The following is a 26,475-nucleotide window of genomic DNA, read 5'->3' as shown; positions in this document are numbered from 1 at the left end:
TGGCGGATGTGAGCGACCTATGTATACTTGGTTGAGACTTTTTAAAAGCCACAAGATGTGTAATAGACCTCGGGTCTGCTGTGCTCGTTCTGCCGAATGGCCAGCGAATAAAGCTGACCGCTCCTACTGACGGGACTTTGGCTGTGACCGTCAACACCGCAGTCGCCAGTCCGACAACCTGAGAAGAGGCTGTCAGGCCCTCCATAGAGAAAGAGGAGGCAATCAGGGAGTTCGCAGCCAAGAGGACATCATCCACCACGCAGCAGCCATCGGTATTGGGGGAAGAGTCCGCCGCCCTGAAAAATCAAGCCCAAAGTGGGAGGCGACGTCATCCAGGCCCAGTGGCGTCGCCAGACAGATTTCACTGGGGCACGTGCCCCAGTGTTGTTCTGCAGTGCCCCAGTAAAAATTTCACCAATAAAAAAAACGCTTCAGAGTTTTAAGTCTGCATAACATAGACAACAGCGCACATACTATTTAGTATGGTAATTGATTGCTACTGTATTCACTCCACGTAACAATGAGCACATGGCTAATTAAATGGTAGTTTATTCACGTGTGGATCGAGACTTCAGTTGAGAGAGAGAGAGAGAGAGAGAGAGAGAGAGAGAGAGAGAGAGACAGAGAGAGAGAGAGAGAGAGAGAGAGAGAGAGAGGGGATGCGAATCCCTGCTGAGGTAGGTAACGTTAGCCAACAACAATTTGTTAATTATATTATTTTGATTTTGATTTGACTCAAACTGTAACTCCTAGATGGATATCAGAAAGTTATTCGCCCGCAGCAGGGAAGAAGCAGCAAGGAATGAGAGATGTAAGGGAAGTCCTAGCTAGCTTGGCAACATCATTGTCTTAAATTCATGCTAAGTTAGCTAACGTTATTCCTTGTATCATCCATCCATCCATCCATCCATCGTCTTCCGCTTATCCGAGGTCGGGTCGCGGGGGCAACAGCCTAAGCAGGGAAACCCAGACTTCCCTCTCCCCAGCCACTTCGTCTAGCTCTTCCCGGGGGATCCCGAGGCGTTCCCAGGCCAGCCGGGAGACATAGTCTTCCCAACGTGTCCTGGGTCTTCCCCGTGGCCTCCTACCGGTTGGACGTGCCCTAAACACCTCCCTAGGGAGGCGTTCGGGTGGCATCCTGACCAGATGCCCGAACCACCTCATCTGGCTCCTCTCGATGTGAAGGAGCAGCGGCTTTACTTTGAGTTCCTCCCGGATGGCAGAGCTTCTCACCCTATCTCTAAGGGAGAGCCCCGCCACACGGCGGAGGAAACTCATTTCGGCCGCTTGTACCCGTGATCTTATCCTTTTGGTCATGATCCAAAGCTCATGACCATAGGTGAGGATGGGAACGTAGATCGACCGGTAAAGTGAGAGCTTTACCTTCCGGCTCAGCTCCTTCTTCACCACAACGGACCGGTACAACGTCCGCATTACTGAAGACGCCGCACCGATCCGCCTGTCGATCTCACGATCCACTCTTCCCTCACTCGTGAACAAGACTCCTAGGTACTTGAACTCCTCCACTTGGGGCAGGGTCTCCTCCCCAACCCGGAGATGGCACTCCACCCTTTTCCGGGCGAGAACCATGGACTCGGACTTGGAGGTGCTGATTCTCATTCCGGTCGCTTCACACTCGGCTGCGAAACGATCCAGCGAGAGCTGAAGATCCCGGTCAGATGAAGCCATCAGGACCACATCATCTGCAAAAAGCAGAGACCTAATCCTGCGGTTACCAAACCGGAACCCCTCAACGCCTTGACTGCGCCTAGAAATTCTGTCCATAAAAGTTATGAACAGAATCGGTGACAAAGGACAGCCTTGGCGGAGTCCAACCCTCACTGGAAATGTGTTCGACTTACTGCCGGCAATGCGGACCAAGCTCTGGCACTGATCGTACAGGGAACGGACCGCCACAATAAGACAGTCCGATACCCCATACTCTCTGAGCACTCCCCACAGGACTTCCCGAGGGACACGGTCGAATGCCTTCTCCAAGTCCACAAAGCACATGTAGACTGGTTGGGCAAACTCCCATGCACCCTCAAGAACCCTGCCGAGAGTATAGAGCTGGTCCACAGTTCCACGACCAGGACGAAAACCACACTGTTCCTCCTGAATCCGAGGTTCGACTATCCGACGTAGCCTCCTCTCCAGTACACCTGAATAAACCTTACCGGGAAGGCTGAGGAGTGTGATCCCACGATAGTTGGAACACACCCTCCGGTCCCCCTTCTTAAAGAGAGGAACCACCACCCCGGTCTGCCAATCCAGAGGTACCGCCCCCGATGTCCACGCGATGCTGCAAAGTCTTGTCAACCAAGACAGCCCCACAGCATCCAGAGCCTTAAGGAACTCCGGGCGGGTCTCGTCCACCCCTGGGGCCTTGCCACCGAGGAGCTTTTTAACTACCTCAGCGACCTCAGCCCCAGAAATAGGAGAGACCACCACAGATTCCCCAGGCACTGCTTCCTCATAGGAAGACGTGTTGGTGGGATTGAGGAGGTCTTCGAAGTATTCCTTCCACCTATCCACAACATCCGCAGTCGAGGTCAGCAGAACACCATCCGCACCATACACGGTGTTGATAGTGCACTGCTTCCCCTTCCTGAGGCGGCGGACGGTGGTCCAGAATCGCTTCGAAGCCGTCCGGAAGTCGTTTTCCATGGCTTCCCCGAACTCTTCCCATGTCCGAGTTTTTGCCTCCGCGACCGCTGAAGCTGCACACCGCTTGGCCTGTCGGTACCTGTCCACTGCCTCCGGATTCCTATGAGCCAAAAGGACCCGATAGGACTCCTTCTTCAGCTTGACGGCATCCCTCACCGCTGGTGTCCACCAAGGGGTTTTAGGATTGCTGCCCCGACAGGCACCAACTACCTTGCGGCCACAGCTCCGATCTGCCGCCTCGACAATAGAGGTGCGGAACATGGTCCACTCGGACTCAATGTCCAGCACCTCCCTCGTGACATGTTCAAAGTTCTTCCGGAGGTGGGAATTGAAACTTTGTCTGACAGGAGACTCTGCCAGACGTTCCCAGCAGACCCTCACAATGCGTTTGGGCCTCCCAGGTCTGTCCGGCATCCTCCCCCACCATCGCAGCCAACTCACCACCAGGTGGTGATCGGTAGAAAGCTCCGCCCCTCTCTTCACCCGAGTGTCCATAACATGAGGCCGCAAATCCGATGACACAACTACAAAGTCGATCATGGAACTGCGGCCTAGGGTGTCCTGGTGCCAAGTGCACATATGGACACCCTTATGTTTGAACATGGTGTTTGTTATGGACAAACTGTGACGAGCACAAAAGTCCAATAACAAAACACCACTCGGGTTCAGATCCGGGCGGCCATTCTTCCCAATCACGCCTCTCCAGGTTTCACTGTCGTTGCCAACGTGAGCGTTGAAGTCTCCCAGTAGGACAAGGGAATCACCCGGGGGAGCACTTTCCAGTACTCCCTCGAGCGTTCCCAAAAAGGGTGGGTACTCTGAACTGCTGTTTGGTGCATAAGCACAAACAACAGTCAGGACCCGTCCCCCCACCCGAAGGCGGAGGGAGGCTACCCTTTCGTCCACCGGGTTGAACTCCAACGTACAGGCTTTGAGCCGGGGGGAAACAAGAATTGCCACCCCAGCCCGTCGCCTCTCACTGCCGGCAACGCCAGAGTGGAAGAGGGTCCAATCCCTCTCGAGAGAAGTGGTTCCAGAGCCCTTGCTGTGCGTCGAAGTGAGTCCGACTATATCCAGCCGGAATTTCTCGACTTCGCGCACTAGCTCAGGCTCTTTCCCCCCCAGTGACGTGACGTTCCACGTCCCAAGAGCTAGCTTCTGTAGCCGAGGATCGGACCGCCAAGTGCCCTGCCTTCGGCTGTCGCCCAGCTCACAATGCACCCGACCTCTATGGCCCCTGCTATGGGTGGTGAGCCCATTGGAGGGGGGACCCACGTTGCCTCTTCGGGCTGTGCCCGGCCGGGCCCCATGGGAACAGGCCCGGCCACCAGGCGCTCGCCATCGTGCCCCACCTCCGGGCCTGGCTCCAGAGGGGGGCCCCGGTGACCCGCGTCCGGGCGAGGGAAATCTGGGTCCATGATGTTTCTTCTTCATAAAGGTTTTCGAGCTGCTCTTTGTCTGATCCCTCACCCAGAACCTGTTTGCCTTGGGAGACCCTACCAGGGGGCTTTATGCCCCCGGACAACATAGCTCCTAGGATCATTGGGACACGCAAACTCCTCTACCACGATAAGGTTGCAGCTCAGAGAGGAGTTCCTTGTATCAAGACAAACATATTCATTTGTTGTACGAGCTGTCGGGGGAATTTCTAATCAACATGAAACATAATGTTGGTTATTGTCTGCTGGTTCTGCATCAATGATGATTTGGAGTAAGCATGTGTGAGTTGAGTGCTTCTCAAATGGTTTATCTTCAGGAAGAAAAACATTTTTCCATATCATCAAGTCGTGAGCCAAATTTTTAAATCATTCAAGTTTATTTCACAAAAAATAGCACAGTAGACCTGTCTTGTTAATCGGTGTGACTTTGACTAAAATCATCTTGTTTTGTCACCAGAAGAATGGCTACAGCTAAGGCATCTGGTTTTGTTTCCAGAAAAAATAGTAACATTTCTGTATTTGTTTTCAGAAAGATGGCTGAAAATATCGTTTTTTTTTTGCCCCATTTAGATTTTTTTTTAGATATATTTCCATGTCTGTCCTGAGTCCTCCTCCAACTTGTTAGTCGGTTTGCCTTTTGCTAAAATACTCACTAATAGTCACTAGAAAAATGGCTAAAAATATCAGGTTTTGTTGCCACAATTTGATTTTTTTCTCCCTAAACTTTTTTTTTTTCATGCACACATCTGACTGCGACTCACTGAAAATGACACACAATCCACTTTTATGTCACGACCCACCAGTTGGAAACCACTGGTCAACTGTATAACAGTTACTGTAATATTTCCATGTCTGTCCAGAGTGATTGACCACTTTGCAAAAATGAAAACGAGACGTTACAGTTTACTTCTCAGAAAAAGATTCCTTGAACAGACACACAACAGTTGTTCACTTATTCTATTACTGTGGCTTTATTGTTTTGCGTAAAACAATTTGAAATGTGGACTCGTCAGCTCAAAGAACACATTTCCACTTTGCATTAGTCCATCTAAGATGATCTCGGGCCCAGAGAAGCCGGCTGCGTTTCTGGATGTTGTTGATAAATGGCTTTCGCTTTGCATAGTAGAGCTTTAACTTGCACTTACATATGTAGTGTATTTAGTGACAGTGGTTTTCTGAAGTGTTCCTGAGCCCATGTGGTGATATCCTCTAGAGATTGACGTCAGTTTTTGATACAGTGCCGTCTGAGGGATCGAAGGTCACGGTCATTCAATGTTGGTTTCCGGCCATGCCGCTTACGTGGAGTGATTTCTCCAGATTCTCTGAACCTTTTGATGATATTATGGACCGTAGATGTTGAAATCCCTAAATTTCTTGCAATTGCACTTTGAGAAACGTTGTTCTTAAACTGTTTGACTATTTGCTCAAGCAGTTGCTGACAAAGGGGTGTACCTCGCCCCATCCTTTCTTGTGAAAGACTGAGCATTTTTTGGGTAGCAGTTTTTATACCCAAATCATGGCACCCCCCTTTTCCCAATTAGCCTGCACACCTGTGGGATGTTCCAAAGTGTTTGATGAGCATTCCTCAACTTCATCAGTATTTTTTGCCACATTTCCCAACTTCTTTGTCACGTTTTGCTGGCATGAAATTCTAAAGTTAATGATTATTTGCAAAAACACATTTTTTATCAGTTTGAACATCAAATATGTTGTCTGTGTAGCATATTCAACTGAATATGGGTTGAAAATGATTTGCAAATCATTGTATTCCGTTTATATTTACATCTAACACAATTTCTCAAATCATATGGAAACGGGGTTTGTATATAGGATCACAAAACAGCAGCACGGTGTAAAAAGGGTTAGTACGACTGCCTCACAATTATAGGTCCTTAATAGTCCTGGGTTCAATCCTGGGCTCGTGATCTTTCTGTGTGGAGTTTGCATGTCCCCCTCGTGACCACGTGGGTTTCCTCTGGGTACTCCGGCTTCCTCCCACCTCCAAAGACATGCACCTGGGAATAGGTTGATTGGCAACACTAAATTGGCCCTAGTGTGTGAATGTGAGTGTGAAAATTGTCTGTCTATCTGTGTTGGCCCTGCGATGAGGTGTCGACTTATCCAGGGTGTACGCCGCCTTCCGCCCGATTGTAGCTAAGATAGGCACCAGCGCCCCCCGTGACCCCAAAGAGAATACGCGGAAGGAAAGTGACTCAAAGCGTTTTACATAGTGAAACCCAATATCTAAATTACATTCAAACCAGTGTGGATGGCACTGGGAGCAAGTGGGTAAATACCGCCTTGAGCTATACCACGGGGCGGTATAGCTCAAGGTTTCTGTGGTTTATCCTTTATACAGTGCTCAATGAGCGGAATATATGTTAGGTCAGGAAAATGTCATCTCTACAAGCCTATGTCGCAGGTTTCTCTGCTCTTCAGGGGATTTTGGAAAATTATCAATTTACTTAATTTTTTATTATAATTTAGTTCTGCAATGAGGTGGCGACTTGTCCTGGGTGTACGTTGCCTTCCACCCGAATGCAGCTGAGGTAGACTCCAGAGACCCCCCGCGACCCAAAAGGGACAAGCGGTAGAAAATGGATGGATGGATGGATCGAATGTAGTTATCAATAACTCCTCAAATGCCATTCCGTAGTGCCACAGAATACGTTGAACAGAAAAAAGACCATAAAGAGTTAACGATGGAAGGTGCACATTACCTGGAGGACACAAGAAGATGAGCTTGAAAGGAGACAGAAAAATGACACTTGTGTTTATTTCATTTGCAATGACTTTCAGCTCCCTGCTAAATTGTGTTTTGATTCTATTAGTGTCCTGGGTTTGATCCTGGGCTCGGGTTTTTCTGCATGTTCTCTCCTTGACTGCGTGGGTTCCCTCGAGTAATCCAGCTTCCTCCCACCTCCAAAAACATGCGCCTGGGGATAGGTTGATTGGCAACACTAAATTTGTGGGATAGGCTCCAGCACCTCCACGACCCCAAATGGGACAAGCGTTAGAAAATGGATAAATGGATGGATGGCTGGATGGATGGATGGATGGATGGATGGATGGATGGACGGATGGATAGTGTGAGACAACCCTTCTGGAGGCGTCGGTGACGCTTCTTTCAAGTGGGTTCTTTGTCCAATTGTTGACATCCAAAACAACGCTCCATAAAAACATGCATATGTGCTCTCAAAGTATCGAGATTCAAGAATGATATGTTTAAAACAAACACCAAACTTTCACTTAATCACGGCGGCAAGAATAGACAAGTCAAACAATATACTTTGTATATACAATAAACATCCCCCTCAAAATTCACTTGAGACCAACATACCCTTCAATTGTTTTTTTAGAAGAACACAATGTAGCTTTGGATCGGTGCTGGTGGTAGTTTATTCCAAAGAGTCCTCTGTATGTAAGTACATGGATTAGTTAAGGTTCTTCATAATGGTAGATACAAGTCACCCCAGTGTCTTGTTGGGTAAGTATTTATATCAGAAAAATATGTAAGAAAATAATACATATATATTATACATAATATGTAAAACCATACTTGCCAACCCTCCCGGATTTTCCGGGAGACTCCCGAATTTCAGCGCCTCTCACAAATTTTCTCCCGAAAATCCCCCGAAATTCAGGCGGAACTGGAGGCCACGCCGCCTCCAGCTCCATGCGGACCTGAGTGACGTGTATAAAGAACGTGTCTGCCCAATGACGTTTTAACTGTAGAATGATCGAGGGCGAGTTCTTGGTTTCTTATGTGGGTTTGTTGTTAGGCAGTTTCATTAACAGCAGTCCGTTTTCGTCTACCGTAAAGCCGTTCGTATATATATATCTATATATATATAGATATATATATATATATATCTATATATATATATATATATAGCTAGAATTCACTGAAAGTCAAGTATTATATATATATATATATATATATATATATATATATATATATATACATATATATATATATATATATATATATCAATCAATCAATCAATGTTTACTTATATAGCCCTAAATCACTAGTGTCTCAAAGGGCTGCACAAACCACCACGACATCCTCGGTAGGCCCACATAAGGGTAAGGAAAATTCACACCCAGTGGGACATCGGTGACAATAATGACCCAGTGGGACGTCGGTGACAATGATGACTATGAGAACCTTAGAGAGGAGGAAAGCAATGGATGTCGAGCGGGTCTAACATGATACTGTGAAAGTTCAATCCACAATGGATCCAACACAGTCGCGAGAGTCCAGTCCAAAGCGGATCCAACACAGCAGCGAGAGTCCCGTTCACAGCGGAGCCAGCAGGAAACCATCCCAAGCGGAGGCGGATCAGCAGCGCAGAGATGTCCCCAGCCGATACACAGGCAAGCAGTACATGGCCACCGGATCGGACCGGACCCCCTCCACAAGGGAGAGTGGGACATAGAAGAAAAAGAAAAGAAACGGCAGATCAACTGGTCTAAAAAGGGAGTCTATTTAAAGGCTAGAGTATACAAATGAGTTTTAAGGTGAGACTTAAATGCTTCTACTGAGGTGGCATCTCGAACTGTTACCGGGAGGGCATTCCAGAGTACTGGAGCCCGAACGGAAAACGCTCTATAGCCCGCAGACTTTTTTTGGGCTTTGGGAATCACTAACAAGCCGGAGTCCTTTGAACGCAGATTCCTTGCCGGGACATATGGTACAATACAATCGGCAAGATAGGATGGAGCTAGACCGTGTAGTATTTTATACGTAAGTAGTAAAACCTTAAAGTCACATCTTAAGTGCACAGGAAGCCAGTGCAGGTGAGCCAGTACAGGCGTAATGTGATCAAACTTTCTTGTTCTTGTCAAAAGTCTAGCAGCCGCATTTTGTACCAACTGTAATCTTTTAATGCTAGACATGGGGAGACCCGAAAATAATACGTTACAGTAGTCGAGGCGAGACGTAACAAACGCATGGATAATGATCTCAGCGTCTTTAGTGGACAGAATGGAGCGAATTTTTGCGATATTACGGAGATGAAAGAAGGCCGTTTTAGTAACGCTTTTAATGTGTGCCTCAAAGGAGAGAGTTGGGTCGAAGATAATACCCAGATTCTTTACCGCGTCGCCTTGTTTAATTGTTTGGTTGTCAAATGTTAGAGTTGTATTATTAAATAGAGTTTGGTGTCTAGCATGACCGATAATCAGCATTTCCGTTTTTTTGGCGTTGAGTTGCAAAAAGTTAGCGGACATCCATTGTTTAATTTCATTAAGACAAGCCTCCAGCTGACTACAATCCGGCGTGTTGGTCAGCTTTAGGGGCATGTAGAGTTGGGTGTCATCAGCATAACAGTGAAAGCTAACACCGTATTTGCGTATGATGTCACCTAGCGGCAGCATGTAGATGCTGAAGAGTGCAGGGCCAAGGACCGAACCCTGGGGAACTCCACACGTTACCTTAACGTAGTCCGAGGTCACATTGTTATGGGAGACACACTGCATCCTATCAGTAAGATAAGAGTTAAACCAAGACAGGGCTAAGTCTGACATACCAATTCGTGTTTTGATACGTTCTAATAAAATATTATGATCGACGGTATCGAAAGCAGCGCTAAGATCGAGGAGCAGCAACATAGATGACGCATCAGAATCCATCGTTAGCAATAGATCATTAGTCATTTTTGCGAGGGCTGTCTCCGTGGAGTGATTTGCCCTGAAACCGGATTGAAAGGTTTCACATAGATTGTTAGACGCTACGTGTTCATTTAACTGCTCCGCAACAATGTTTTCAAGGATTTTTGAAATAAAGGGAAGGTGAGACACCGGTCGGTAGTTTACCATGAGGTCAGGATTGAGGTTAGGTCTTTTAAGAAGAGGATGAATAACCGCTTTTTTGAATGCTAGGGGAACAGTGCCCGAGGAGAGTGATAAGTTTATAATATTTAGCACTGATGGACCTAATAATACAAAGAGCTCCTTGATAAGTTTCCCAGGAAGAGGGTCAAGTAAGCATGTTGTCTGTTTTATTCCATTTACACGTTGTAACAATTCCTCTAATGTTATTTCCTCAAAACGAGAGAAACTATTTTGGAGGGCAGTATCCGCCATATATACCATCGTATCAGTGTTAATAGAACCCCGTTGTAGCTGGGACGCATTGTCTTTAATCTCCTTTCTAATGACTTCAATTTTCTTACTAAAGAATTGCATAAAGTCATCAGCTGAGTGGGTTGAGCTACTGGAAGGGGTCCCTTGTTGGGTTAGCGATGCTACCGTACTAAACAAAAATGTAGGATCGTTTTTATATGTATATATATATATATATATATATATATATATATATATATATATATATATATATATATATATATATATATGGAATACTTGACTTGGTGAATCTACTCTTCAGCATCTACATGCTGCCGCTGGGTGACGTCATACGCAAATACGGTATTAGCTTTCACTGTTATGCTGATGACACCCAACTCTACATGCCCCTAAAGCTGACCAACACGCCGGACTGTAGTCAGTTGGAAGCGTGTCTTAATGAAATTAAACAATGGATGTCCGCTAACTTTTTGCAACTTAATGCCAAAAAAACGGAAATGCTGATTATCGGTCCTGCTAGACACCGACCTCTATTTAATAATACAACTTTAACATTTGACAACCAAATAATAAAACAAGGTGACTCTGTAAAAAAATCTGGGTATTATCTTCGACCCAACTCTCTCTGAGTCACACATTAAAAGCGTTACTAAAACGGCCTTCTCTCATCTCCGTAATATCGCTAAAATTCGCTCCATTTTGTCCACTAAAGACGCCAAGATCATTATCCATGCGTTTGTTACGTCTCGTCTCGATTACTGTAACGTATTATTTTTGGGTCTCCCCATGTCTAGCATTAAAAGATTACAGCTGGTACAAAATGCGGCTGCTAGACTTTTAACAAGAACAAGAAAGTTTGATCATATTACGCCTGTACTGGCTCACCTGCACTGGCTTCCTGTGCACTTAAGATGTGACTTTAAGGTTTTACTACTTACGTATAAAATACTACACGGTCTAGCTCCAGCCTATCTTGCCGATTGTATTGTACCGTATGTCCCGGCAAGAAATCTGCGTTCAAAAGACTCCGGCTTATTAGTGATTCCTAGAGCCCAAAAAAAGTCTGCGGGCTATAGAGCGTTTTCAGTTCGGGCTCCAGTACTCTGGAATGCCCTCCCGGTAACAGTTCGAGATGCCACCTCAGTAGAAGCATTTAAGTCTCACCTTAAAACTCATCTGTATACTCTAGCCTTTAAATAGACCTCCTTTTTAGACCAGTTGATCTGCCGCTTCTTTTCTTTCTCCTATGTCCCCCCCTCCCTTGTGGAGGGGGTCCGGTCCGATGACCATGGATGAAGTACTGGCTGTCCAGAGTCGAGACCCAGGATGGACCGCTCGTCGGGACCCAGGATGGACCGCTCGCCTGTATCGGTTGGGGACATCTCTATGCTGCTGATCCGCTTGAGATGGTTTCCTATGGACGGGACTCTCGCTGCTGTCTTGGATCCGCTTGAACTGAACTCTCGCGGCTGTGTTGGAGCCACTATGGATTGAACTTTCACCCGCTCGACATCCATTGCTTTCGGTCCCCTAGAGAGGGGGGGTTGCCCACATCTGAGGTCCTCTCCAAGGTTTCTCATAGTCAGCATTGTCACTGGCGTCCCACTGGATGTGAATTCTCTCTGCCCACTGGGTGTAAGTTTTCCTTGCCCTTTTGTGGGTTCTTCCGTGGATGTTGTAGTCGTAATGATTTGTGCAGTCCTTTGAGACATTTGTGATTTGGGGCTATATAAATAAACATTGATTGATTGATTGATAGCGGTAAATATAGAATAGAATAGAATACAATAGAATTTAATAAGATGTACTTTATTGATCCGTGCGGGAAATTCAGCACCACAGTTCGCTCACAATAAACAATGATAATAATAAATAATATAAATAATATAATATATTATATATATAATATATGAATAATATAAATATACTCCTCCCCTCTTAACCACGCCCCCAAACACGCCCTGCCCCCAAACACGCCCCCCACCTCCTGAAATCGGAGGTCTCAAGGTTGGCAAGTCTGTGTAAAACTGTTAGTAAATCTGGAGATAAATGTACATACTTACATATACATAGATGTGCAATTTATGTTCACACTAAATATTGTCAACATTAGTCTTATAAAAAGAAGAGCAGATGAAGACGGTCTGTTAGAAGACTGAATTTGATTTAAATTAAGGGACGAGCGGTAGAAAATTGATGGATGGATGGATGGATGTTTAGAGTTATGGTTAATGAGTAGCACACCAAATATAATTGCAGTATGTGGATGTACCAAACTGTAATATAATGTCAACGTACAAGAATTAATGAGTTAATAAAATAATTAACTTCACTCAAATTAATTATCGATTTCATCGTCTTGCTGCAGAATGTTCAGTGTATTGTTTCCAAGGGATTTCTGTTACGGCGCTTCGGCATCGCGTTACCTGGTTCGATTCCCTCGAGGATGCGTCAAGTGAACACAGCAAAGGTAAGATATACACAATTTATTTAAATAACAAAAAGAGCTATATAACAAAAATGCTGGAGCTAGTAGAATAAAACAAACAAAGGATGCTAGCATAAAAGCTAGGATATACAACAATGAGAAATAAACTGGCACGTAGGCACATAAAACAGTAAGACAAAACCATCAGCATGAGAACTGGAATGAACAATGAATGGCTAGCGTGAAAAGCTTCGCGGGAATATACATACTTGAGAGTATTGCAGGCGTAACTCGTTGCATGAAAAGCAAATCATGAACCCAGGCTGAACAAACAAAAGAGGACGGCTTATAAAGTGACGGTGATTATCTGTAGCAGGTGTGCGGGGCCGTGAGCAGCAGGTGAACTGATGAGTAACAATAGTAATGATTAAACAGGAAGTATGAGGGTAGAACGACGGAGTGAATAAAAATGCAACAAACCATAATATGGGAAGATCGGAGTACAGATCTTAACAGAATCCCCCCCAAAAAGACAGATCCCAGATGTCCCAAAATCATAAACACAAACTTGAACCCCCTCCCCAAAACCAGAAAGTCCACCAATGAAGAAAGGGTGGAGGGAGGCCACGATGGAGGGTCGCCAGGTCGCATGTCCCCGAATCCACCGAGGACAGGCAATGTGGCGGCGGCGGATGGAACGCCGCTGCCGAAAGAGTTTTGGCGGCCGACCTTGAAAAGGCCACATTAGTGGCCGCCTTGCAGGATGAGGTGCACGGCGAGGCGGACGACCTCGCAGAGGCCACACCCGTGGCAGACGTGGAGGATGACGCTTCAGCACCGAAGACATAGCATCCTTGGAAGCAGCAGACGAGTGCAGCTGGCGAGGATGATGCGGGTGCTGCAGCAAAGAAGGGGTCATTGGTGGCGTGGAAACCGCAGAGGGCGTCATTGGCGGCGTGGAAGCCGCAGGAGTCGTCATTGGCGCTGTGGAAGCCGCAGGAGCGTCATTGGTGGCGTGGAAGCCGCAGGAGTCGTCATTGGCGCTGTGGAAGCCGCAGGAGCGTCATTGGCGGCGTGGAAGCCGCAGGAGTCGTCATTGGCGGCGTGGAAGCCGCAGGAATCGTCATTGGCGGCGTGGAAGCCGCAGGAGTAGTCATTGGCGGCGTGGAAGCCGCAGGAGTCGTCGTCGACGTGAATGCAGGCGTAGTCGTCGGTGGTGCTGGCGTGGGCTCCAGCCCGAACGTCTGTGCTGATGTGGGCTCCAGCCCCGTCGTCGACGCTGGTGTGGGCCCCAGCCCCGTCGTCGACGCTGGTGTGGGCTCCAGCCCCGTCGTCGGCGGTGCTTGGCGGCGTGGAGCTGGTACCGGTGCTTGGCGGTGTGGAGCTGGTACCGGTGCTTGGCGGCGTGGAGCTGGTACCTGCATTTGTTGAGGAGTTGGTACTGGAGTGGGCTCCAGTTTAGGAACTGGAGTTGGTGCTGGCGTGAGAACCAGCTTAGAGTCAGTTTCTGGTGCGAGAACCAGACTAGAGCTAAAAGAGGGACATGGACTTGGACAGAAATTAAGACAAGGACTAGAACTATCAGTCGGACTAGAGCTAGGGCAAGTACTTGGGAATGTACTAGGACTCGGACTACGACTCAGTTTACGAGTCAGACTAGCACTAGGACTGTGATTAGGACTAGGACTAAGACATGACTTAGTGCATGGACGGAACACAAATGGAGGAGGTCTAGGTGGCCGTTGAGGCTTGACCGGGGGAAACACAGGTGGAGGAGGTCTACGAGGAAGAGCTAAGCGGAATACAGGTGGCGGCGGCCTAGGAGGAGCTAGCGGTTTAACGGGCCGAAAAACAGGTAAGGGTGGCCTCATAGGAGGTTGCGGTTTGACAGTTTGAAGAACCGGTAAAGTTGGCCTACGTGTAGGTGCTAACCGGAATACCGGTGGAGGAGGTCTGCAAGGCCCTTGAGACTTGGCCTGGGGAAAAACAGGTAAAGGTGGTCTGCATGGTGGCTGTGGTTTAGAGGGTAGTATCTGTGCTACCTCCGTAGCACAGCTATAGGCCATAGCCCCTCCCTCCAGACGGGGATCCCAGACCCGTTCCTTGTGGTCAGGGACTGACCTTAAGGGAGGGTGGTGCGAGGTCTGGAGGCGGGCAGATTCCTCCCCTTTAAATTGTGCAGGTTTATAATTCGAAGAAGGCGAAAAAACACTAGGCTTGGGCAGGGAATGAGGCTTATAAGGTGGGATAGAAGAAACAGTTGAATGAGACTGACTAGAATAAAAAAAATATATATTCTGATAATTCTGTATCTTGTCATAAATGTTATTGGTATTCGAAAAAGGTTGAGAATGAGAATTACTGTCCACAATATAAAAATCTTCAGAAAAAATGTCAATGACAGGGGGCGGTGTTGCGTCACCGGTGGGCGTTCCCCAAATGTCGTCATCACTAGAGTCCGAGAAGGTGTCATGGTGGTTGAAAGAATGCTTTGAAAAAAAACAAGCAGGATTACCGGTAATGACGGGTGAATCCTGGACGGGGTGAAAGTTGCTGTGTCCATGGGGAGGAATAAGTGGTGCTGGACCATTACTGCCGCGCGGGGGACCTCTCCACTGGACCCCCCGCCTCTTTGGGGCAGCGCGAACGGCTTCGGAGGAGACTTCAGGCCCACAGCCGAGTCTTTCCTGCTCCCAAGCCATGAGCTCCAACCACAACCCTAAGTCGAAGGGTTCCTTCCTCTGGTTCGACGCGAGGGAATTCTTTTTTGCTGGGTTCATACTGTTACGCCGGTTCGGCATCGTGGTACCGGGTTTGATTCCCTCGAGGATGCGTCAAGTGAACACAGCAAATGTAAGATATACACAATTTATTTAAATAAAAAAAAGAGCTGTATAACAAAAATGCTGGAGCTAGTAGAATAAAACAAGCAAAGGACGCTAGCATAAAAGCTAGGATATACAACAATGAGAAAAAAACTGGCACGTAGGCACATAAAACAGTAAGACAAAACCTTCAGCATGAGAACTTGAATGAACAATGAATGGCTAGCGTGAAAAGCTTAGCGAGAATATACATACTTGACAGTATTGCAGGCGTATTTCGTTGCGTGAAAAGCAAATCATGAACCCAGGCTGAACAAACAAAAAAGGACGGCTTATAAAGTGACGGTGATTGTCTGTAGCAGGTGTGCTGGGCCGTGAGCAGCAGGTGAACTGATGAGTAACCATGGCAATGACTAAACAGGAAGTATGAGGGTATAAGGACGGAGTGATTAAAAATGCAACAAACCATAATATGGGAAGATCGGAGTACGGATCTTAACAATTTCTTTATTAACAATAACTCCTAAAAAAATTGGTTCGAGCACCTGACTAATATTGATGTCACCAATAAGAAGGTGGTGTCACATCTATTTGATTACAGCCTTTATTTTCATGCTAAAAATCATTTAAACAACTCAGACATATTTGAGAGCACTTCATTATCTTCTATTGTCAAGCAATCAGGAATAGAACGTGAAATCAAAACACATTTGCCAACATAAGAGGCAGTACATTCTTGCAAACATTTTTTTAAATCGTTGATATGGATTAGAAATAAAAGAGGTCCCAACATGGAATCCTGACCCTATATTTCCAGTGGATGCGTAACGGCTGCAGAACAGACCTTTTCCGTTTCTATACTCATCAATGTGTCAGTTTCCCCCTGCACACAGCACCAATATGCCGGTAATTTGAGCCTGTACATAGGTGTGAGTGTTGGTTTATATGTGTGCTGTGATTGGCTGGCCACCATTTTACACTGCAAAAAGTCAGTGTTCAAAAACAAGAAAAAAAAATACAAAAATTAGGGGTAGTTTATTTGAACTAAGCAAAATGATCTGACAATAGAACAATAAAATTTGTATTGTCAAGACATTCCAAAATAAGTAAAAATAGCTAACCTCCATTAACCCAAAAATATCTTAAAATAAGTATATTCTCACTAATAGCAACTGTACTACTATGAGTACGTATTTTCGATTGTTTCAGTGAAAGTAACACAGCAAAATCCATTTGGCTGTCATCTGTTTTAATATGAGACAATTTTGTCATAGTCATGATTTTTTTTAATGCTTGAAATAAGAAATTATTACCGTATTTTCCGCACTATAAATCGCACCGGATTATAAGGCGCACCTTCAATGAATGGCCTTTTTAAATATTTTGTTCATATATAAGGCGCACAGCATTATAAGGCGCATAGAATAGATGTTACAGTAGAGGCTGCGATTACGTTATGCATCCTTTAGATTGAGCTGCGCCAAAGGGAATGTTAACAAAACAGTCAGATAGGTCAGTCAATCTTTATTATTAGATTACAAACCAGCGTTCTGACAACTCTGTTCACTCCCAAAATGAATAAACAGCTGTTTTGTTATTTTCCCTGATTCAATAAACAGGTAAAAAAAACAGTCTGATACTGTTACGGTTAATCAAAGGTTAGTGCAATCACAATATAGTAACACTCGAAATAGTGCAAAGCAATAATACATCAATAACTCAACGTTGCTCAAACGATAATGTCATACAACACAACACACAAAATAAACATGTAAAGCTCACTTTATTAAGTTATTCCTCATCCACGAATCCCTCAAATTCTTCTTCTTCAGTGTTCGAATCAAACAGTTGGGCGAATAAGGTATCCAAAATGTCCGGCTCCGTCTCGTGGAAGTCAGTGTCGCTGCTGTAAATGTTAAATTCTTCCGCTGCTGCTCTATTCCCGTCTTCTACTGTGTGACTGATCGCCTTGAGTTAAAACTCGGCACGCCCCCCGCAGTCATATATCCCAGGATGCACCGCGCGCTTCTTCTACGAGGGAAATCAAGGTAGGCTGCTGCTTACCGTATTAGAAGATCGCACACTTCTTCTTCTACGGGGGAAAATAAGTTAGACGGCTGATTACCGTAGTTGCAAGACCTCTTGTGGCATGTTTAATTCGGTCACTAAAGAAGAAAGATTCGTGGATGAGGAATAACTTAAAGTGAGCTTTACATGTTTATTTTGTGTGTTGTGTTGTGTGAATATGTTGGTATTTGACTTCCTTAGTTCTTGGTAGCACTTCCTGTTTTGTTCTGTTGCCATAGTCATGCATTAGTGTCACCAGCCTCTTGTTTTTGACGCGCACCTGCCTCGTAATTACTGTCCTTATTTTAGCCTGCCTTTTCCGTTTACATATCCTCGCATCCTAGTTTCTGTTTCATGCAACAGGTGACGACGCTGATTCCCAACTCTGGTAAAAGACTGTTTTTGTTCTTGCTAGCTTCCGCGCTTTGCTTCCTGTTTTTCTAGCTTCCATGCTAGCTCTTTGTTTTGCCTGATTATGCCTAGTGCAAGTTTTCTGTTTATTGTCTGTTCCTTGGTGTAAATAAATATTTATTTCTTACCTTCACGCTGTTTTCAAGTCCGACTGCATATTTGAGAGAACGAACCCGCACCACGATGCCAGTGAACCGTCACAACTTTGTTTATAATGTCATTTTTTATCTTAATGATGCTATTGAGGAGGTCTGGTGTTGGTCTCTTGTGATTTTTGTTCCTGACTAATAAATGGCTGTAATATTCTTTCCTACATGTTCATAGTATGCTAGTTAGCTTGTTTGTTTTAATGTGTTTTGTACTTTTTTTCTGTCTCTATAGATCTTTGTGTTATAATGTTTTTAACTATGTATTTTTCTTGTTATAATCACTTTTCAGTCCCTTTGTCATCCATGGTTAGTTGTTGTTCTTTTGATTCCTACTAAGTTGTTTCCATTGACTAATGTTTTTCATAAAGCATCATGAGAGTGTTTAAAATATTACCATATGCTTAATTTACATCATTTTTCGGTATATATTATCCATATTTTGCTTTTATAGATCATTCTTAAGAGCAATCATACTTTAAAATGTCTGTTTGTCATCCATGTTCCTCTTCCTGTACTTTTGGTCATAGATCGTGAAAACTGATAGATGATCACTGATGTCGGTTGTAGTATTTTCATCACAATCATTAGTAAGAATAGTATCAACAAACGTGGCACAGTGTCCTGTGATTCTGATAGGCCTTGGGATTTTAGGATATAAACTCACGCTATACATTGTATCTTTTTCTATAGAACAAACAGGCTAAGAGACAGCTTCTTTCCCAGAGCTGTCACCATGTTGAACTCTAACTTATAATAATAATTCACTCCTATACAATATCCATCCATTTTCTACCGCTTATTCCCTTTTTTTGGGGTCGCGGGGGGCGCTGGCGCCTATCTCAGCTACAATCGGGCGGAAGGCGGGGTACACCCTGGACAAGTCGCCACCTCATCGCAGGGCCAACACAGATAGACCGACAACATTCACACTCACATTCACACACTAGGGCCAATTTTGTGTTGCCAATCAACCTATCCCCAGGTGCATGTCTTTGGAAGTGGGAGGAAGCCGGAGTACCCGGAGGGAACCCACGCATTCACGGGGAGAACATGCAAAGTCCACACAGAAAGATCCCGAGCCTGGATTTGAACCCAGGACTGCAGGACTTTCGTATTGTGAGGCAGACGCACTAACCCCTCTGCCACCGTGAAGCCGCTCCTATACAATATCCTACCCTAATACCGTACTGTGCAATACTACCCTTCGAGTGCAATACGTCCGACACTGTTTGTTATTTATTACTTCAGTACTCTTGTCTTGTTCTGTATATTGTACAGTATTTTGTATTTCTATAGTGTTTTGTATGTTGTACAGGATTGCTTATTAATTGTATTGGATAGTAGTCTGTTTATTTAAATTGTTAGTTTTTCCTCTATTACCTCTTGTGCCCATATTTGTTCCCTCTACCGCACCTTAAATTGGAGTCCTTAATCTTGTTATATGCAAATATAATGACAATCAAGTCCATTCTATTCTATTCTATTCTATCATATTAAGTCATCAAAGGTCTTTTGCTCACTAAGGTTCAAGAGGTCAATCTTGAAGTCATCACATACGTAAGAAAATTACTATTTGACTGATTTCAGTGAAGGTTGCTTCATTCCAGCAATAATGTAATACATTTTAAAACTTTTCTTAATTATTTTATATATACAGCTGATCAATATGCTTTGGCTTTTTTTCGTGACATATTTCAATGGTTCCAAGATATTATCAATAGCACAAGACATTTTTTATTCCGACTGTGAAGTTGATGTTTTCATTCCGTACGCAGCTACTCCTCCTTTCTTGTTGGTTCTGGTGATGTAATTTACTTCATATCCATCAAGATAGAAATCTATTCTTTTTATTTTTTTTATTTTTTATTTTTTTTAGCATCAATCTATGTTTCTGAGTGAGCCATCTCTAGCGATCATCAAGGGTTTGTTGAATTGTTCCAAAAATGCTTCATGTTGTTATAGTTTGCATACAAGCTTCCACTGTTGAAATAAATAACTGAGTATTTTTATACAGTACAATAAAAACAATCCTAATGTGAGACCCACCGCTGACATAAATAACTAGATTCCACACCAAAAATGTAGGACTGAAGAAGTCTCAAGGGTGAAATGTCTTCAACAAACATGTCCATTTGTATTTTCATGTAAGACACAACACTGGAGCTTTTATTCAGTAATAGCTTGAAGTATTTTCATCCTTTTAGTCTTCTTCCTCACATTTCTCCCACTGACGGATAAAAACCCTTTTTTTTTTTTTTATTATTTATTCTCCACCTCTGAATGCTGTTAAAAGAAACTCCAGCCAGGTAAAGTGTTTTGTTTTCGAATTGCCTCAGGGAAGAAGTGAACTAGAAGAAGTGCAAAAAGAGAGCAAAGCCATAAGAGAAGAGGTCAGACGTGATAAAAGATGGCAGGGTTATGATTTCAGAGGAACAGAGAGGCCAGTCTTAGTGTGTTATTAGGGCACACACACACACACACGCACGCACGCACACACACACAAACACACACACACACACACACACACACACACATAGTTCCCACAGTGTTGGTATACTTCTTTTGTGGGCTAAATAGCAACACAGTGGACAGGATGGGACAAAGTCCTGGTAAAGAAGCCCAAAAACATTTATGATTTTTGCAGCTACAAATTTCACCTTTCAGTGCAAAATATTGCCACAAAAGTCCCACACATCTCAATTAAAGGCTGATTTAAAAAATAAGCTCCCTCATCAGAGAGAAACAAATCTGTTGATAAAAGCGTTTCTGAACTGCAGTTTGTTTTTCATTGACCTGTGACATTTTAATTCAAAAATTACATGAAAATATTTATGAGATATGCCATTACATATTCCCAATACATATTAGGATAGAATAGGATAGACTTTACTCATCCCCCAATGGGGTAGAGTATGAGACCAAGTTCTAATACTGGACATTGACCTACATTGTGTTGCTTGGAGCATCTTTAATACACAAAATGTATCAACATGGTATTAGAAATTATTTTAAAGAGACTAGTGCTACTATTTTACTACAAATATTTTAACAAAGTGGTTCTGCTTTTTTCACCAGGTTCTTGTTTGGCACACGCGCAGTGAGAAGCCGCACCTTGCAAACGAGTCCAAGCATGCAAAGGACAGTGTGGTCATCGAGGTGTGAGCCGTGGAGAATCAATTTCAAGCTCTCAACACGTTTCCACTGGAACTTACTAGCAGCAAACTGCCCTTCCTCCTGGTAGTGTTCGTCACTGACAGTCGCTGAGGAGGCACGTCAGTCGATCCCCGTTTGTTTGTGGGCAAAAGGCGGACTACACCCTCAACAGATCACCTGTTCATCCAGGGGATATGAATGCTTGCTGCATGAACTCCTACATGACCACAGAGGCACTAAAAAAAAATAAAAAATACAAACGGAATTGTGTTCAACTTGTCCAGGGTGTACACCCCTTCTGCCCGAATGCAGCTGGGATAGGCTCTAGCCACCCCTGCAGCCCTAAGAGGGACAAGCGGTAGAAGATGGATGGATGGATGAATTGTGTTCAGGTGTCCAAATGTGTTTTTTTTTTCCTGCATTACAAATGAATGGCAGCAAATGATAATGTGATAAAAATGTCATCAATGTTGTCCGATTTGCAGTATTTGCCATGATCATCCAAAATTAGTACTTGTACAAACCCTGTCTCCATATGAGTTGGAAAATTGTGTTAGATGTAAATATAAACGGTATACAATGATTTGCAAATCAATTTGAACCCATATTCAAAAAAGACGGCGCTTATATGTTGTTCCAAAACCTGTATGTACCTTTCAGCATTAATGGTGCCTTCACAGATGTGTAAGTTACCCATGCCTTGGGCACTAATGCACCCCCATACCATCACAGAGGCTGGCTTTTGAACTTTGCGTTGATAACAGTCTGGATGGTTCGCCACCCCTTTGGTCTGGATGACACGATGTCGAATATTTCCAAAAACAATTTGAAATGTGGACTTGTCGGACCACAGAACACTTTTCCACTTTGCATCAGTCCATCTTAGATAATCTCGGGCCTAGAGAAGCCAGCGCGTTTCTGGATGTTGTTGATAAATGGGTTTCGCTTTGCATAGTACAGTTTTAACTTGCACTTACAGATGTAGCGATGAACTGTATGTGACAGGGGTTTTCTGACATGTTCCTGAGCCCATGTGGTGATATCCTTTAGAGATTAATGTTGGTTTTTGATACAGTGCCGTCTGAGAGATCGAAGGTCACGGTCATTCAATGTTGGTTTTCCCGCCATGCCGCTTACGTGGAGTGATTTCTCCAGATTCTCTGAACCTTTTGATGATATTATGGACCGTAGATGTTGAAATCCCTAAATTTCTTGCAATTGCACTTTGAGAAACGTTGTTCTTAAACTGTCTGACAATTTGCTCACGCAGTTGCTGACAAAGGGGTGTACCTCGCCCCATCCTTTCTTGTGAAAGACTGAGCAGTTTTTTGGGACCTATTCCCAATAAGCCTGCACACCTGTGGGATGTTCCAAATAAGTGTTTGATGAGCATTCCTCAACTTTATCAGTATTTATTGCCACCTTTCCTAACTTATTTGTCACATGTTGCTGGCATCAAATTCTAAAATTAATGATTATTTGCAACAACAACAAAAAAAATGTTTATCAGTTTGAACATCAAATATGTTGTCTCTGTAGCATATTAAACTGAATATGGGTTGAAAATGATTTGCAAATCACTGTATTCCGTTTATATTTACATCCAACACAATTTCCCAACATTTGGAAACAGGATTTGTAGTACCAACAAACATTACGTTGTAAGTGTACTTACTTACTTACACATGTCCAGATTTGTTACGGTCGAAATATTAAAAAAAACATGTCATGTAAAATGAGTGTTTATCCAGCAAGCCATCTTTTTCATTTGAATTAAATACTTATGCCCTTCAATTAAACACAAATTAATGTATGCACCTTATTTTATGTTTTTGTTTTTGTTTAGTTTTTTAGTTTTTCCACTCCATCTTTCTCTGTTAAAATGAACATACTTTTAAAATGTTGTACCGTTCATATCTTTGTAAGGAAGTAAACATACAAAACAATCGGGGGGTCAAATACTTAATGTATTTTTCACACTGTTCTGTATGTACTTGACATTCTGTATGATGCATGAATTCACTTTTCATATGTGTGTCTCTCTTCGTGTGTGGATACGACTTTGGTATAGGACGAGATAAACAGCACAAGTGAGCTGGTACCTATCCCAGCTGACTTACGGCGAGATGTGTGAGTAGTTGTGTGTCAATATGTGATTGACACACAACTACACACAACAGCGTCTTGTTCAGAGTCGGCTGGTATAGGCTGTAGCTCACCTATGAGCCTGTATATAATAAGCGGTAGAAAATGAAAAATATTGATTAATCGATTGTTAATTTTCCCAATTAGTAATTAAGGAAATTTAAAAGCCCATCTACAACCCAGAAAGAATACATGTTGTGTGTGAGTAATATTACAAGGAAAGCAATGAATGAGTTATGTGAATGAGTTATTTTGTCAATTGAAAAGTAAAAGGGTCCAAACATTGAGGCTTGTAAGCGTTAAGGACTACTCAGCACCAGTCAAAGATGTCCAGACTTTTGACATGAAATATAAGCAGTGGTGAGATAGTTGATGATGATGATGTCTTCCGAGCTAATGTTACATTTTAAGGACATATGGCCTGATCTACTAAGACCTAAACAACAGACCCTGCAAACTATAAAATTGTATGTACTATTAGTGGGTGTGTTGCGTGTGATCTATTAAGACGCGCGTACAGTTCATGAAAAGTGCAAAAGTGGTGCAGACCACCCTATTTAAATAAAATATTTGCGTGTGCACAGACTGTCACCATGGAGACACTCCTTTATCAATCAATGTTTATTCATATAGCCCTAAATCACAAGTGTCTCAAAGGGCAACAGAAGTCACAACGACATCCTTGGTTCAGAGCCCACAAAGGGGCAAGGAAAAACTCACAACCCAGTGGGACATCAATGTGAATGACTATGAGAAACCTTGGAGAGGACCACAGATGTGGGTAACATCCCCCCCTAAGTGAGACCAAATGCAATGGACATTGAGTGGGTCTAACATAATATTGTGAAAGTCCAGTCCATAGTGCAGTGGTTCTCAACCTTTTTTCAGGTATGTACCCCCTGTTAACATTTTTTTAATTCAAGTACCCCCTAATCAGAGCAAACCGTTTGTGGTTGAAAAAAAGAGATAAAGAAGTAAAGCACAGCACTATGTCATCAGTTTCGGATTTATTCAATTGTATACCAGTGCAAAATAATGCTCATTTGTAGTGGTCTCTCTTGAACTATTTGGAAAAAAAGATATAAAAAATAACTAAAAACTTGTTGAAAAATAAACAAGTGATTCATCCATCCATCCATTTTCTACCTCTTATTCCCTTTTGGGGTCGCGGGGGGCGCTGGCGCCTATCTCAGCTGATTCAATTATAAATAAAGATTTCTACACATAGAAGTAATCTTCAACTTAAAGTGCCCTCTTTGGGGATTGTAATAGAGATCCATCTGGATTCATGAAATTCATTCTAAAAATTTCTTCACAAAAAAAGAAATCTTTAACATCAATATTTATGGAACATGTCCACAAAAAAATCTAGCTGTCAACTCTAAATATTGCATTGTTGCATTTCTTTTCACAGTTTATGAAAATACATTCATATTTTGTTGAAGTATTATTCCCCAAAAATATTTTTAAAGGATTTTTTAATCTTTGCTATTTTTAGAATATTTTTGAAAAATCTCGCGTACCCTTTGGTATACCTTCAAGTACCCCCAGGGGTACGCGTACCCCCATTTGAGAACCACTGCCAGAGTGGATCTAACATAATAGTGAAAGTCCAGGCCATGCTGCATGGTTGCGTTCAGTCATGTTGTTGACATGCAGCACACAAATATTTTATGTACCATTGTCTCTAGGTTTTATCAAAGCACAATCTAGACAAAAGAACCTACTTTTAGCAGGTTAAAAGTGTGCTCTGGGAGGCGCTGCGGAGTTGTGATGGTGCGTTTTAAATGATCCACCTGCAATAAAATGTATATTGCATGTAGGAGATAGATTATATCTCCTTTGTGAAAAAAACAAACACCTTTAAAAAAACACAGCAGGCACCAAAACCAAATAATTGTATTTGTTTTAAGAAGACCCGTAAGCCATTCAGCAGCTATGAAATGATACAATGTCATTGCTGAATAGACGATATAACTAATATTGTTAGTCAAAGCAGGCTGAAGCACGTCTTTGCAGCACGGTCGCCTCCTTTCTCTCAGCCATTTGTGCATAACTGTGCCAGTTTGCACAAACAGTTTAAACAGCGGACGCAAAATGGTTTTAAATCTTGATAAATCGCATTGGGAGCACTTAATGATTATAGTTGCATCTCCTCCTCTAAGTAGTGTGGGCTGCCTAATGATCAGCATATACATATTCTGCATATTAATGAAGACAGACACACTAAATGGATTGCACAAGTTTAGTCAGCTTTTTTTGTGGTTTAGCGTGTTATCAAGTTTGTTTGTGTTTTAGCACACGCAAACCTTTAGTAGATCAGGCCCATTGTCTAAAATCAGTGACGTGCGCGATAGAGGTTCAGGCTTGATATAGTATGGACTCCTTTGAGTTGTTGTTGTTGTTCTTTTTACTTTAAATGATTGTGCTCTAATCAATGTTATTACAGGTTATGCAGGAAACATTCCCTTTTGGTAAAAGTTTTAGTTTTGAAATACTTATTTTTCTCATGTAATTTTTTTGTTTTTCAATAAAAGTGAAAACCATTTGCGGCGTTACATTTATTTACACACACCTACACTTCTCCAGGAAAATATACTCTCTGGTAAAAGGTTCCGCAGCCTACGAAGCAGAACCACCAGGTTCTGTAACAGCATCTTCCCTCTGGCCGTAAGACTCTTGAACGCATCATAATTATCCCATCAATTCCCCCCAAAATGGAATAAAAAGACAATATAACATACATCCATAAACGTGGATGCATTTGAAAAAGTGCAATATATTTATCTGCACAGTAATCTATTTCTTTTTACATGCACCTAATTTCTTTTTTATCCTGCACTACCATGAGCTAATGCAACAACATTTCGTTCTCATCTGTACTGTAATGTTCAAATTTGAATGACAATTTAAAGGAAGTCCAATTCTAAGTCCAAGAATAATCTGATTCGTCTAAAAGTCCAGTTGAGAGAAATTTTTGATCTTGGCAGATTCATTCGCTCATTCATGTCGAACAAAGGTCAATAAGCTTGATTGCTGACTTGAGTTGACATTATTAGCACTGCTGTTTGTGCATTTCAACAAAATTATTTTTCAAAAAG

The 26,475-nt window shown here is 43.3% G+C and overlaps 1 protein-coding gene across 1 annotated transcript in view; it reads left to right on the top strand.

The window, feature by feature from the left end:
- Nucleotides 1-25,876, top strand: part of b3gat2 (beta-1,3-glucuronyltransferase 2 (glucuronosyltransferase S)) — a 206,290-nt gene extending 180,414 nt beyond the window's left edge. Inside the window, exon 4 of the mRNA XM_061910970.1 lies at nt 21,152-25,876. Coding sequence (XP_061766954.1) covers nt 21,152-21,238 — 87 coding nt within the window. The 3' untranslated portion in view covers nt 21,239-25,876. The remainder of the gene's footprint in view (nt 1-21,151) is intronic.
- The last annotated feature ends 599 nt before the right edge of the window (nt 25,877-26,475 follow it).

The sequence above is a fragment of the Nerophis ophidion genome, linkage group LG09 (assembly GCF_033978795.1).
Source record: "Nerophis ophidion isolate RoL-2023_Sa linkage group LG09, RoL_Noph_v1.0, whole genome shotgun sequence".
NCBI lineage: Eukaryota > Metazoa > Chordata > Actinopteri > Syngnathiformes > Syngnathidae > Nerophis > Nerophis ophidion.
Note: the sequence above shows the minus strand (reverse complement) of the source record. Positions and strands in the feature narration are given on the sequence as shown.